Source organism: Ziziphus jujuba, chromosome 3, assembly GCF_031755915.1.
Source record: "Ziziphus jujuba cultivar Dongzao chromosome 3, ASM3175591v1".
Lineage (NCBI taxonomy): Eukaryota > Viridiplantae > Streptophyta > Magnoliopsida > Rosales > Rhamnaceae > Ziziphus > Ziziphus jujuba.
Window position 1 is genome coordinate 59,320 of NC_083381.1, and position 15,357 is coordinate 74,676.

Here is a 15,357-nt window from a genome sequence, read left to right on the forward strand (position 1 = left end):
TAATTTTTGAAATTTTTTATCGTAATTTTTTTATAAATTTTGTAATTTTTTTTTTGTAATTATTTTTTTAATTTTTTTTTTAAATTTTAAAAGTATCATTCAAAATTATCCCCAAAAAAAAAAAGAAGGAGCAAACTGACACTTTTTCCACAAAGACATTGGCTTTTGTAATTTTTTTAAAGTTTTTTTAATCTTTTTTTGTAATTATTTTTTTCTTTTTTCCTTTTTCTTTTTTTTTTTTTTTTGGGGAACTTCTAAAAAGCATCATTCAAAATTCCCAAATTCAAACTTACCAAAAAAAAAAAAAAAAAAAAGAGCAAAGCCAACACTTTTCCAACAAAAGCTTATGCTTTTGTAATTTTTTTATTTTTTTGTACTTTTTAAATTTTTTTGAATTTATACTTTTATAAGCATCAATCAGAATTACCAAATTCAATCTTATCAAAAAAAAAAAATTGAGCAAAGCCGAAGCTTTTTCAACAAAAGCATTGTTTTGTAAATTTTTTTTAAACCTTTTTTGTATTTCTTTTTTTCTAATTTTTTTTTTTTTAACTTTGGAAAGCATAATACAAAATTATCAAATTCTAACTTACCAAAAAAAAAGAGGAGAAAAGTCTACGCTTTTTCAACAAAAGCGTCGGTCTTTGTAATTTTTTATTTTTTATTTTCTGTACTTCTTTTATAATTCTTTTTCTTTTTCGTTTTTAAGGTAATTTTTTTGTACTTTTAAAAGCATTATTCAAAATTACTAAATTCAAACTAACCCAGATAAAAGAAGGAGGGGTGGGGGGAGGACAAAGCTTGTGCTTTTTCAACAAAAGCGTCGGTTTGGTAAAATTCTTTTAATTTTTTTGTAATTTTTTTAATTTTGAAGTTTTTTGAATTTATAATTTTAAAAGTATCATTCAAAATTAACAAATCCAAACTTACCAAAAAAAAAGGGAGCAAAGTGAGCACTTTTTCAACAAAAGCGTCGGCTTTTGTAATTTTTTTAATATTTTTGTAATTTTTTTTTTCTTTTAATTTGTAATTTTGAAAGCATCATTCAAAATTACCTAATCAAACTTACCCAAAAAAAAAAAAGAAGCAAAGACGACGCTTTTTCAAGAAAAGCATCATTTTTTTTTAATAAAAAAATTACAAAAGCCGACGCTTTTGTTTGAAAAACATTGTCTTTGCTCTCCATTTTTATGTTTTTTGGTAAGTTTGAATTTGATAATTCTGAATGATGATTTTAAAATTACAAATTCAAAAAAAAAATTAAAAATTACAAAGACTAGCCCAAACTAATCAACCCGAAAATAGGTCCAAAATTGAAGGCCCAAAATATAGCCCAAACCAACCTATCCAAACAAAACTAACCCGTTTGATTCGGTTGAATGTCGAGTTTCCACTTTCCATCGGATTGGTTCGGGTTAAAATTTGAACGTAACCGATTGAGTGATTTGGTTGAAATTGATCCAACCAAACTGTGCCTAGCCCTAAATAGAACACAAATTAAAAGAAAAAACAGTTAGAAAAACAAAATATGAAAAGAAAACAAATAAATCATAAAAGAAAGTTAAATACTTTTATACATTTTCAAGATTGGAAGAAATGATTTGTTAATTATCTTTGTTTTCATCTTTATTTTAAAGTTCATTATCTTTATTATTAGGATGTATTAACTTTCCTAAAAGTCCATTATAATGTATGAGGTAATTTATTTTTATGTTATTAAGGATATTTATGACCTCTTAATAAAGGATATTTTTTTAATACTAAGAAGTGATTAAAATTGGGTAAGTCCATCTACATTACAATCTATACATACTTATTTTAAAATTTATTCCTGCTAGTTACACTAATAATTCATACCCATTTCGTTTTTAGACTTAAAACTAAACCTACATACTCCACAATCTATAATTTCCCTTCATACCTTTAGGGCCCATTTGGGAAGTGTACAAGTTGATAAAGGAATTGATTTCCGAGATTTAGTTTCCTAATAGTTAATTTTTCTCTTGGTATGTTTGGTAACTAATGGGAAAGTTGAGACTTGTAAGTAATTAAATTTAATATTGTATAATAAACTAAGGATAAATATGAATTTTAAAAAAAAATTTAAAACTATTTTTTCTGAAATTCTCAAAATGACACATTTATAGGTGGGAACAACTTTCTCATATATTTTCCTACATTGGTGGAAATTTAATTCTCTAGGCCTACACTTTTCCATCTCACAATAAATATCCAAATAAAAGAAAGTTATTACTTTTTCAAAAGAATTAGATTCCCACTAACTTTATCATTACACAAACATACCATTAGGCTTTGTTTGGATGCAAGAAGAATAAAAGAAAAAAAAAATAGAGGAAAAATATGAAAGGAAAAAAAATAGAAGTTCTTATATTTGGTTTAGAAGTTTGTAAGAGAGAGAAAGAGAGAGAGAGAGAAATAAAGAGAGAGAGAGAGAGAGAGAGAGAGAGAGAGAGAGGAGAGAGAGAAAAAAGATTGACAAGAGTTAAAGAGTTACAAAGAAGAAAGAATAGAGAGTTACAAAAGAGAGATAGAAAAGTGAAAAAAGGATATGAGAAAAATTATGACATAGAGCTATAGAGAGGTGAGTGAGAGAAGAGAGATGGAAAAGAAGTGAGAAGAGAGAGGAGGGGACCACAATTGAAATGAGATGGGGGAAAGAGAGAGAGAGAGAGAGAGAGAGAGAGAGAGAGAGAGAGAGAGAGAGAGAGAGAGAGAGAGAGAGAGAGAGAGAGAGGGAGAAAACAATTCGAAATGAGACCCACATGGAGAGAAATGGAGTGAGAAGTGAGATAATCGATACTATCTAATAATTTTTTTAATATTTAAGGCTATTTAAGATATTTTATTCAAGTAGAATATTAAAAAATTATTAAATTGTAGTTTGTATCAACGTCTAAAAAATCGATATCGATGGAAATATCGAGAGTTTAAAATATGAAAATTTTCATGAAAATATTAAAAAATATCAAATATCGATAAAAATTATGGAAATTTGTTTTAAAAAATAAAAAATTTTATTGAAACTTTAGAATTACCTTATTTAATCCATCAATTATCAAATTAATTATAAAATTTATTAAAAAATTGAATGGATGTTATATTCTTCTCAGTAAATTGATTTATAATAAGTATTAATGACCATAGATGAGTTATTATTAATAAAAATATATCAAAAAATATATGTATGATAAAATTATTTATTAACTAAAATATATAAAATAATTATTACAATTACATTATAGTTCATAAATGTCATCTTAATACCATATAGAACTTTTGGATGGTTAAAAATCATTGGTTTCTTCCTCATTTTGATTTTGAAATGTGAAATGTGAGAAGTAATTATGAAAAAATATATTTTTGCATATAATTATTAATATGCCAACCATATGGATCTTATATTATTACTTGACTATCTGTATAACTACTACTCTCTGATGGTTGAGTTTCAGATGGTTCCCATGAGTTACTACTTGATGACATTCCATAAATATCTATTGAATAAGGGTTATAAAAATGACTTCCAACCCTCATAAATCCAAAATTCATAAAAGTCGGATATTCTTCTTGTTGTAACATCTCTATTATAGATTTTTTTTTTTTTAATGTATATAGTCTTTTTCAACAGTACCGAATCCTTGACCTACATCTCTACTCCCATGATCTTCATATTATATTGCATATGTGTAATATTGTTCACCAGTAAATGGGCTTAATCTAACTTCTTAACTTGATTATTCCTTTTGGCTATCTCTTCTTCTAACTTCTAATTCAAATAATTTATTGGAGTTATCTTCATCACCATTGGAGCTAGAGTGACTACTAAGAGTCTCAAATTGTAAATGTGTACCACCTGATAGAGCTGAAGCACTAGTAGTTCTAGTTGGCTCTTTCATAAGCCTTTAAAATGAATCACCACTACTTGAATTTACTTCTTCAGCAATCACTTTTTGAACAATTATTTCTTTTTTTCTAGCTTATTGAGCAATCTTTGGATCAGCATTCCCTCCATGATCATCTAAATGAACATCTCTAATCCATTGATACATTTGGTTGCCCTCTTCATTATCATCTTCTATTATAGTTTCAAATATTATTGTTGGATCTAAGTCTTGATGATTTTCTTCTTCAGCTTCCATATCCCTCAACTTGAGTTTCATATTATCATAACAATATACTAGTTTTTCAATTATACTATATGCCAATCTATTTCTTTGTTTTGTATGTATTAGTGCACGAGTGTTCCAATTTTTTTCACAGGCACAGAATGATGCTGTTTGTAACAAAACTTTCAATGCCAATTTTCTTAACATAGGTGCACTATCATCATACATGATTCGCCATTCAATTGTTACAAATAATTATTATATAATTATATATTTGTACTATTACATTAATTGATATTCACATACTACAATATTTAAACTTACTAGGAGACATCTTTTTTCTAGAAGCCATTGCTGTTGGTCTTGCAATAAGTAGAACTTATGAATATTATTCATTATATAACGAAATGTCTAAAAATCAATTAAAGGGTAAAAACTTATCCATGAAGTTAATTTGATAAATTTTTTTACTAAATATCAATAATATTTATGAATTTTTTTAAAAAAATAAAAAATTCCCTAGATATTTTCAAAATTTCTATGTAAATTATAGATATTTTAACCAAATCGTTAAGAATTTGATGTGGATATTTTACTAAAATTTCCATGGAAATTTTAGTGGAAGTTTTATCCATTTCCATTTCGAACCTAAATTTTATTTCGACCCCTTTAAAAAAATAAAAATATCAAAAAAATTTCGAAGAAATATCGAATATTTTAAACATTGGTTTGTATCTAACATACTGTATGTCGATAGAACGGCTCTTATAAATTTTATATGGTTATTGAATTGCATATATTAATAGAACTATACTCATAAATTCTAAACAATTTAACACTTATAAATAACCTCTTTAAACTATTAAAATAATGAATAAACCACTAATTATGATAATGTATAACACATGATATCCTTCAAATCAGTTAAATGTTAAAAATTATTTTAATTGGATAACAATACCTTTTTGGCATACCCATTATACCATTTTCCAAATAATTGAATCTCATTTTTTTTTATTATCTAAATTTAATGATAATTACTTTAACATTAGTATTTTCTTCAAAAACAAAAAATCTATATCAAAAATAGTATTTTCTTCCCAAAAAAAATCAAAAATAATATTTTCTTTAAAAATATTAAAACAATTATTTTTTAAAAAAATTAAAAAATAATATATTATTAATTAAATTAATTTATTTAGCTCTAAGTAATTTTAGATTTTAAATTTATATAGATTTTAAAAAGAGTAATTTTGTTTTGAAGAACTAGGAAGCAAAGTTTATTGGTCAAATTAAAGAAAAAAAAATTCTTGAATATCTTTTATTTTTTTTTATCAATTATAAAATTTCTTTTACCTTCATATTTCAAATCTATAGTTTTTATACCATAAAATGAATAATTTATCAACTAAATTAATTTTACTTAACATAATTTATGGACATTACATATATATTTTGTCAAATAAAATACAAAGTGGCTGCATTTCTTCAAATATTTTGCTATTTTGAAATCCCTGGTGAGTGAGCACGGGTTTAAAAGAAGAAGCAATTTTTACGGAATCATTTCCAAGTTGACCCTACGCAAGCAGCTTAGTGTAAGTCTACGATAATAATAATTAAAATGGAGGTAAGAAGCGTTCTTCTAGTATGTTCTTCAAAATCCACTGTCCCACTATCTTGTGGAAATATTCCACAATTGATTTTTTTTTTTTTTTAATGAGAATTCCACGATTGATTCAATAGATATATAATTATGATGATATATTTTAAACTGTAGGTTAAACTAATCTCGAAATATTTATTTTAAAAAAATATCAAACCTAAATTGTGACATGATGCCAAATAAAACATCTCGTTGGGTTTTTTTTTTTTTTTTTTTTTTTTTTTGTTTTTGTTTTTGTTTTTTTAATGTTAAAAAGTTGTTTAATCATTTACAGTGGTTGAAAATAAGTCAATGATAAACAAATATAAAAAGTCAATACAAGTAATCTCACTGAATTTACTCAGTAGTTACCCCGTTAGTGTCCAGAGGTCGCGCATGGAAATGAGGAAGCCAAAGCTTCCGATTCGGCTTCAGCTTCTACTACTTACCCTTAACTTTCTCTTTCTCTTTCACTCAGTTTTTTCGGAAATCTTCTTCGAAGAGCGATTTGAAGGTTTGTATACTACAAAATGAAACAATACAATACCTATTTTTGTTTTCTCACATTTTCGCTCCAACCAAACAGCTCAGGAACTTTACCTGTTTTAGAATCGATCTGGAAAACGTTATTATGGTGTATATCTTTATAAATTACTGAAGCAGTGGGTTGGTACCTAAACTTTTCTAGAAGAAGATTATCTGCTTTTATCGTTCTCTTGTTTTTGTTGCAAAGTTTCTTTGCGTATTTTGAATGATTTCTGGTCAAGCTATAATTTTTATATGTTATTTGCTTGCTCAGAAAATTTTTTCCCAATTTCTTTGCATGTTGTGAATAATTTGGTCTGCTCAAGCTAAGACATGTTATTTGGCTGTCCAGAAAATTTTTCCCGCAGTAGACGCCATGACCTTTTGTCTCTGTTTGTTGTCGTTGGTTTAACTTTGAGTCTTTTAAGTTTTTCTTTTTGGATTTAATTTGTGGTATACTTCTTTGATTTTTGTTGAGAAGATGGATGGAAGAGCCGGTGGATCTTGTCAGACTGGAAAAGGAGTGAAGGAAAAGCAGGGACATTTAAGCACACGGCAGGAAAGTGGTCTGCGGATCCTGATGATAAAGGTATATCAATGACTTTGTATTTACCTCAATGATCCCCAATCCCCAATCCCCAATGCCAAAATAAATAAATAAATCTGATTACAATGATGATGAGGTTTTTCACAATGTTTCTTCTGCTTACAAATGATCTAGGCTTTTAAAATGCTGATGTGGTGGTTGTTAATGATGATTTTTGTCATGGGTTTCTTTTTTTTTTTTTTTTTCCTTTTTTGTGGTAATACTTTTTTAACATAGATTCTACATGGCAAATAATTTGAATATACATTAAATGGGCACCTTTCTGTTTCTCAACTTATGTATCTGCATTAGTTTAATTGTTAAATTCTTGTCAAATTTGATATCTAAGTATGGTATGTTGTCGGTGCATAAGCATATCTAAAATATCAATCTTATGTGTTAAATTCTGTTCCCTATTATCCTATAATTTAGTTGTTGGATGTTGAAGGATGTTTTCTAGGAAAAAAAGAATTTTGTACTTGGTTGTCAATTTGGCTTATTACTTAGACTGTTATGCACATAAAAAACTCTTAGTGTTTTTGAGTGTTGTTTTTATGTGTGTCTTGCACCTTTGGTTGCAACCCTATGGTTATGTAAGCTTCAAGATTTTATTTAAGGAACTTCCCTTTAGCCCATGCTTGACAGTAAGTAAAATCCTTTAGAAAGAGGTTAATATTATCGCAAGGCCAAAGTACGAAGGGTGTAAAGGTATTCAAATGTAAAATTTGTAATAAAGGTTCTGCATTTTGTGTTCATGTCATGTTTCTTACCACATTTTTACCATGGTTTTCCTGTAGCCAAACCCGTCAAATCTTTTTATAATTTGGATGCCCCTAATTGTGATTCTAAAGCTTTGTTCCAAATTTTAATTTGCATTGTTGAACGTAAAAAAATAGTAATAATAATAATAATAATAACTATAATGATATTAACTTAGAGGAGTGGGGATATAAGTCCTGACCAGACATAGGAATTTGGACTGAAAGACAGGATTACCATTGCCACTGAGATGTTCCTTGATGGACGACGAACACATATTAAAACAAGAAAGCTTTGGAATGATAAATGTCAAAACCTGTGTTTTACGCAAAATAAATTTTAAAATCAATTGGTGAGGAATGCTACGTAATTTTGCCTGCAATGGCAATGTGTTGGTTTTAGCAAGAGGCCTCCTACAATTCAACAGTTGCCAATTTTAATTCTTAATATTACTGCTTATGTGCACTGAAGTTACCTGAATTTAGAGATTGATATGATAATAATTCCCTGAAAATGCAGGCATTCAGACATATAATGATGCCAAGCATTATGCCATATCTGCAAAGATACCAGAATTCAGCAACAAAAATAGAACTCTAGTAGTCCAGTATTCTATTAAATTTGAACAAGACATAGAATGTGGTGGTGGTTACATCAAACTTCTATCTGGCTATGTCAATCAGAAAAAATTTGGTGGTGATACGCCTTACAGGTTTGTCAGGTGTTTTCTAGTCTATATTTTTATGCGAAATTGTGAGATATGTTGATCCAACATCTGTTTAGTAAAGTAGTTACCTATTTTTGCTGAAAATGAAAATACCTTGATTCACTTTGGGCTGTTCCCAATTTGAATTTCTATGATGATTGCTCTTATTTGAAGTCATTTATACAAATTAAGTGTTCAAATTATGGGTTTTTTTTTTTCTTTTTTTTATTATTTTTTTAATTAATCAAGGGTTTCTTTAGGATTTGTAAATTCCTTGTTTTGCTTCTATTTTGCTTCATGTTTTGGCCTGGACTGGATTAGAGAAAACTCACTCAATTGGGGTGGAATAAGTTAAGAATTAATCAGAAAACTGAACACATTCTTGTTTTTATGTATTGATATTACTGCTTTTCCTGTTTTGGTATCGTTTTATTGGATCAAGTTCAGTGTCCTATTAGAAGAGGAAAATAGTAAAATAAAATAAAAATTATCATGTATCCTGTTGTGGGTTTAAGTTCATTTTTCAATTGTCCATGGGTTTGCATGCTACAAGTTGAAATGCCTAATTTTTTTATAAATTTTAAATGTTTGCTGTATTTGGATGATATGCGTCATTTTAGATTTTGCAGTACATGAAAGAACAACTTCTCTAATGTTTCTAATTAAATTTTTGCAGTTTGATGTTTGGACCAGATTTATGTGGCTCACAGACAAAAAGGCTCCATGTTATACTTTCATACCAGGGACAAAATTATCCCATCAAAAAGGACCTTCAATGCGAAACAGACAAGTTAACTCATTTCTATACATTTATTCTAAGGCCTGATAAAACTTACACTGTCCTTGTTGACAATCGAGAAAGAGATTCTGGAAGCATTTATACAGATTGGGATATCCTTCCTCCACCAAAAATCAAGGATGTAAAAGCTAAAAAGGTTATATATGAAGTATTCAGGTTGAGGAAACTGTTTAGGATTGTTCGATGTATATCTTTGTTGCTTTATTACCTTGCCTTCTCAAAAAATCGGATACATATTAACTTGCCTTCTCTTCACAGCCAGCAGAATGGGATGACAGAGAATACATTGATGACCCTGATGATGTCAAACCAGAGGTATCTTATTTCTGTTTTCTACTTGGTTGGTGGAAAGTTGCTGCATATTCTTAACCCAAAATTTTGTCAACATTTTAGGGATATGATTCGATCCCAGCTGAAATTCCTGATCCAAAGACCAAAGAGGTTTGTTACTTTCCTGATATATATATATATATATATATATATTTTATAATAGTTAGTTTAGCAGATTACGTGACATACAAGAATTCTCTTTTATCATGTATGTCATATGGAAACATTTAGCACGTTTCATTGGTAAGATATGAACTAAGCACTATACTAGCCCTGCTAACTGAGCACTACATGAACTTATGTTATGTTTATATCCAGGCACATGATAGGAATTACCTCTTAATTATATGCCTTCTTGTATGGTGATCTTGCTTTATTGGCATATAAATTTCTTAGAAATGATTTTTGTTCCAAGTTTTACAACTTGTTTTGCTGACATTTTGGATAGCCTGATGACTGGGATGATGAAGAGAATGGAATATGGAGGGCACCAAAGATCCCAAATCCTGCATACAAAGGGCCATGGAAGCGCAAGGTGCATTTATACGAGTCATTAGAAATTAAGAACTAATCTTTCATTAAAGTTTCCAATTTTTTATATTTTATGTTATATTGCAGAAAATCAAGAACCCCAACTATAAGGGAAAGTGGAAGATTCCATGGATTGATAATCCAGGTATGTTTATGTAATTACAGGTCTCAGCAGCTACGTTTTATCATTCACTTGAGAAAAAGGAATGATGAAAAGAAAAAGAAATATGTTTTAAGAAACACCTGTTGAATGTGTCCCAACTGGTACCTGTAAGTATGGTTCAAGCAATTGAAAAAATCAACTTATACTGGCAACTGTTACTCCAGGATGGGTCAAGCAATTGAAAAAATCAACTTATACTGGTGCGTGATTTAATATCTGGTTCCCTTGACAAACATAGGGTGTCTAAATGTTGTGAAAGAAGTTATGTGATTTAGGAAGAATGCCTACATCCTTGGGAGAGGGAGATCATGTCCACTAACAAAGAAAATTGTAGGCATAAAAATATCTCAACCTCTTTTGCTAGAATTACACCCTTCTTTCTTCTCACTTAAGACTGCAAGATAGCAAGATCTAAAGGAACAAATATACTTGTGGCTGTCACCCCATGTATAAAATCTTCCAAGCGCAAATGAGCAATCCATAATTGATGCAGAAGATGGTGTAGGAAGCTATTGTTTGGCAAGGAAATGGTGTTTTGATTAATATCTATTACACAGTTCTTGTTTAAAAACTTGATGGAGTGACATAATTTTGATTAGTGAGACTTAGTTTAGAAATGTCAGAAGTTACACAACATGCTGCATTTTATAGCTTGAATTGAAAGCATTTTCTTCGTGAGGACTGACTGATTTTTGCATACCTTTTTTGTTTAAAGGTTGTAAGCTTAATTGGTTTCTTTATTGGAATTTAACCATTAGGAATATCAGATAATATTTCTTACTTTTTCCAGTGATTAAGTTTGAAATTTCTATGTCAATAATAATATAAAGATGGATTTGGCATTAAAAAATAAAGATAAAAAGGGAACCACCGCACGCCCCCCCCCCCCCAAAAAAAAAAAAAAAGACAAAAGGAGTAAGTTCGGGGTTGATGATGGTGGACTACTTTGCTCTGAAATAAATTACTTCAGCATGGAACATTTGTAGATCAGTGGTAGCTTCTAAAAACTTAGGCTTTACCATATGGTGTTGGCTGCTGGTTGAGGTGAAGAAACAACTTTCCTTTAGTTATGAGTGGAGACATTGACTAAGAAATTGCAAGTAAGCTCTTTGATTTACATAGTTGGCCATTATCCTAAAATGTTAGCATTTGGGTGTAGGGGTAAAATCATGGTATCTATGCCTGGTTATCTATAATGTCTTGTGACCGATACATGCTTAACTGCATTTTTTGTTAATTAATTGTTCTGCACATAAAGGCCCAATGTATTCCTCTGTTAAAAGCCACCTAGATATGGATGGGAGTGTTAAAACCATCTAGTTGGATCACATCCTAAAAACTTAAGCTTTTGGGTATGGTTGAAATTTAGCAATATTGGAATGCTGTTTTGTGATCTATATATTTATCATTCAAAGCTTTAAGATGCAGTTTAAGTGCGGATCTTTTGAATCAAGTATTGATAAATAGAAAGGACACAAATTTTTGAGTGAACGTGACATGATAGGAAGTCCAGCAAACTGGATGGATGAGCCAAGAATCACTTGTCTGCTCTGATTTTCAAACATTGCTTATTTATTTATTTACTTTTATTTTCTCATATTATGTGCAGAGTTTGAAGACGATCCCGATATTTATGTGCTGAAGCCAATAAAGTATGTGGGCATTGAAGTTTGGCAGGTAGGGTTTTCATGAGTTTGATTTTTAACAGAAAGTTATATACTGATTTTAAGTAATATGAAGGATAATATAGTACAGCACTTACACTCAATTTTCCAGAAGAACTCTCTGTTATTAGTTATATTTATCTATGCAAACTTATATTTCTTGGGAATGGTGTGGGTAGCTGTCCAAGTGTTGGATTTGTTTGTTTTTCAACGCGTTTCCTTGTATTGGAGTGTCCAGTAATCATACCCATATATGTAACCAAATATTTTATATGCGGGTACAATGAGGTCAAGTTATATACTGATTTAATTCATTCAATATCCCAAAACAAAAAAAAAAAAGAAAAAAAAATATTACAGTCAAAATGGAAGGACTTATATTGGAATCGCTATCTAAATATTGGAATCCCTGTCTAAATTCACAACACAATAGTAGGGCAATTTAGATATATCTTTAATTCATATATACCTAGTTAATATCGAATATCACATATACATGTCTTCACATAAATTCCTGTAATGTTGATTAGTTCCAGTGTTGATAAGTTATGCATTTTATCTCTATGTCAATACTATTTTGTTGTCCATGTTGATCATCTTATTGTTGATTATGCATTTTTTTCCCTAATATGGAAACTTTTTGCCTATATTCTCTTGTGACAAATCTAGCATATTTATTTAATTTCTTGAACATGTATATAATCACTTCTTAGATTTGTTTATACTTCTTTTTCACATGCGTTTTTCTTCCCCTCTTTTGATATGTGTAACACTATTCCTTTTATTTTATTGGAGATGTTTTGAAATTGTTCCAAGCCCTATTCACCATCTAAATGTTGGGCTGCTGTGGGAAGTTTGTTATCTTCAATGGAATCAATGCACTGATCTTGAACTGCAGGTAAAAGCTGGTTCAGTTTTCGACAATATTTTGATTTGTGATGACCCACAGTATGCAAAACAAGTGGTAGATGATATATTTGCCAGTCGGGAGGTTAGCTATTTCTCTTCAACACTTTTATCCACAAACTGGTGACTAGATTGCTCCTCTGGAATGTTAACAATGTGGGAAATTTCAGGTCGAAAAAGATGCCTTTGAGGAAGCAGAGAAGGAGAGAAGAGCTAGGGAAGAAGAGGTAATTAACAAGAAGTTACTGACTTCTACAATTTTGGACATCAGGTCACAGACTCACAGCTATATTATAATCTTGATTGCTAATGATGCTATTTGACTGTTACATAGGATTCTAGAAGAGCGAGAGAGGAGGGTGAAAGGAGGAAGAGGGAGCGGGATCGTCGCTATGGAGATAGGAGACGTCACAGAAGGGTATTTATCTGTTAATTTCTCTAATTCAGAGTTACTGTAAATCTTTTAATTTGTCTCAAAATTAAATTATTTTGGATGCCTTCATTTTGTTTATATTTGGTTTTAGCAAGCCAAATTATAAATAATTGCTTATAGAAAAATCTTAGGTTCTTCTCATCATAAATACTTCAGTTTTAAAATTATTGATTAGATGCATTGAACATTGTTTAAGTTTTGAGGCTCTGACAAGATATTGTAGTTTATGAAAATGTACATATGAATGGAGTTAGATGGGAGTGTCTTGATAGATAGTTTGGTTTTTGATTAAGTAATCAAGTAATTGGTTTTGATTATCCATAGAATATATATATATATATATATATATGTGTGTGTGTGTGTGTGTTGTGAAGAAGAAATTCAAAAAGCGTAGGTTGAATGTGGATATGGCAAAGCAATTAATGCATTGATTAATGTCTCTTTCAATGACCTTTTAAATGGATTTATGTCGGAATGAGGATGCTGAATACCATATTTTTAATTCTCATTTTCTCATACACAAACCGACACACAAAATAGTACATTACTAATAGGATAATTCTGTTTTGCAGCATGATCCCCACGATTACTTGGATGACTACCATGTAAGGACAAAACTCTCCTCCTTCCTCGTTGTTTTTGTTGTTATTATTATTGTTATTGTTTATTCCTTTTTTATATTTGGGTAAGTTATTTATTCCTGTTAATTTCCTACTCCTTTCCATGTCATGATCATAAACTTAAAATTAATCTCATACCATACTGATCTAATGATTGAATGGCCAAAATATAGAAAACCAAATTTTCATTTAGAGCCAAAAGAAGAAAATTCTTATCAGCCACTTCATTGTAACTCAGTTTGGCAGCATTATTTAATGGGATTATATGTTAAATTTTGAAAAATATTGAGCAAGAGCCTTGCCTGTTTTATTAGATGTGGTTTTGCCATTGCTGCATTTCATATTGTAATTAGGTGTTTGGGCCCCTTCACCAACTCCATTATGTTGAAAACAATAGTCATCACTTTAAAAAGTCAAATATGAGCTAAAATCTACCCAAGATGAAAACTTTCCCATTACTCGGTGTTTTTCAATTATTATCCTTATTGATTTTGCAGGATGAACTATGATTTGAGGGCATCCGAGGCTTTTACCTCATGTATCAGAACAGCTATAATGAAAACTGAAAGGAATAGGATCTACAATGCTAAAGAAGCATTGCTCTCTGCTCGTGGAGATTTGTGTTGTATAACTGCTGTTGTAACATTAATACGTTATTAATGTGATATCTTACTAATATCTCAGAACCTAAAGCTGGGTCAATGGAACGAAGGAACTTCTTTTTTGCTGCACCTTGTATTATTTATTTATTATTATTATTATTTAACTTTGACTCGATTTTGGAGTTATGGATTTTCGCTACGGCAATTGAAAATTGAAATAATATGTGAATTGGGTAGTTTGTCTGACAAATGATCTTTTGCTTCAGGAAAATGTTGCAGCACGTCTTTTGAAGTATTTCTATATTTCGGATTTCTTATTTATAATGTGCTGGTTATCTGGGTTGTTATTTACGTGTTTTGTTTTTGTTATTTATAATTTTGTTATAATTCTCTAGTATTAATTATGTTATGGGTATTTCCGATATCATAGTTTCTTTTGGCAATTGTTGTTGGCCTGTATAAGGTTTAGCAAGTTTGAAAATGAGTGGTATCGAGGGAAAAAAAAAAAAATATATATATATATATATACAAAAAAAAATAAATAAATAAAAGAAAAAGTTTGAAAATGACTTTTCACCCGATAGAAAATTATTTTTTTCGGTTTGTGTGGCTAGCGTTCCAATATATAAATTATGATTTAAATTTGTCGGATTGAAAATGAATCTCAATTTAATTTTTTATTAGTAAAAGATTTTGACTTAATCAATATACCATGGTACAGAGTTTGTTGATACAAATTTATAAATTGATGACATTCTTAATTTTAAATTACAATTAAAAAATTTTGATTTTGAAAAGTTTTTAAATATTAATATTTATTTATATTCAATCCGGTCTTGTATTTTGTCATTTAGTAGAGTCTAGGCTTATAAATATTCATGGTGATAGCATAAGGATTTAGTTGTTATGATAACTTCATATTGTTATCGATAAGTAGATATTCACTCCCATATAGATAAGTCAT

General features: G+C 29.5%; 1 protein-coding gene across 1 annotated transcript; it reads left to right on the forward strand.

Annotated features, from left to right (window-relative positions):
* The first annotated feature begins 6,122 nt into the window (after positions 1-6,122).
* LOC107421787 (calreticulin-3) lies at positions 6,123-14,568 on the forward strand. The gene is made up of 14 exons (XM_016031115.4): positions 6,123-6,283; positions 6,776-6,883; positions 8,159-8,351; positions 9,022-9,280; positions 9,403-9,459; positions 9,538-9,585; positions 9,923-10,009; positions 10,093-10,150; positions 11,778-11,845; positions 12,731-12,823; positions 12,909-12,965; positions 13,073-13,156; positions 13,744-13,776; positions 14,289-14,568. The coding sequence occupies exons 1-14, from the start codon at positions 6,166-6,168 to the stop codon at positions 14,298-14,300; spliced, it is 1,275 nt and encodes a 424-aa protein (XP_015886601.3). The 5' UTR covers positions 6,123-6,165; the 3' UTR covers positions 14,301-14,568.
* The last annotated feature ends 789 nt before the right edge of the window (positions 14,569-15,357 follow it).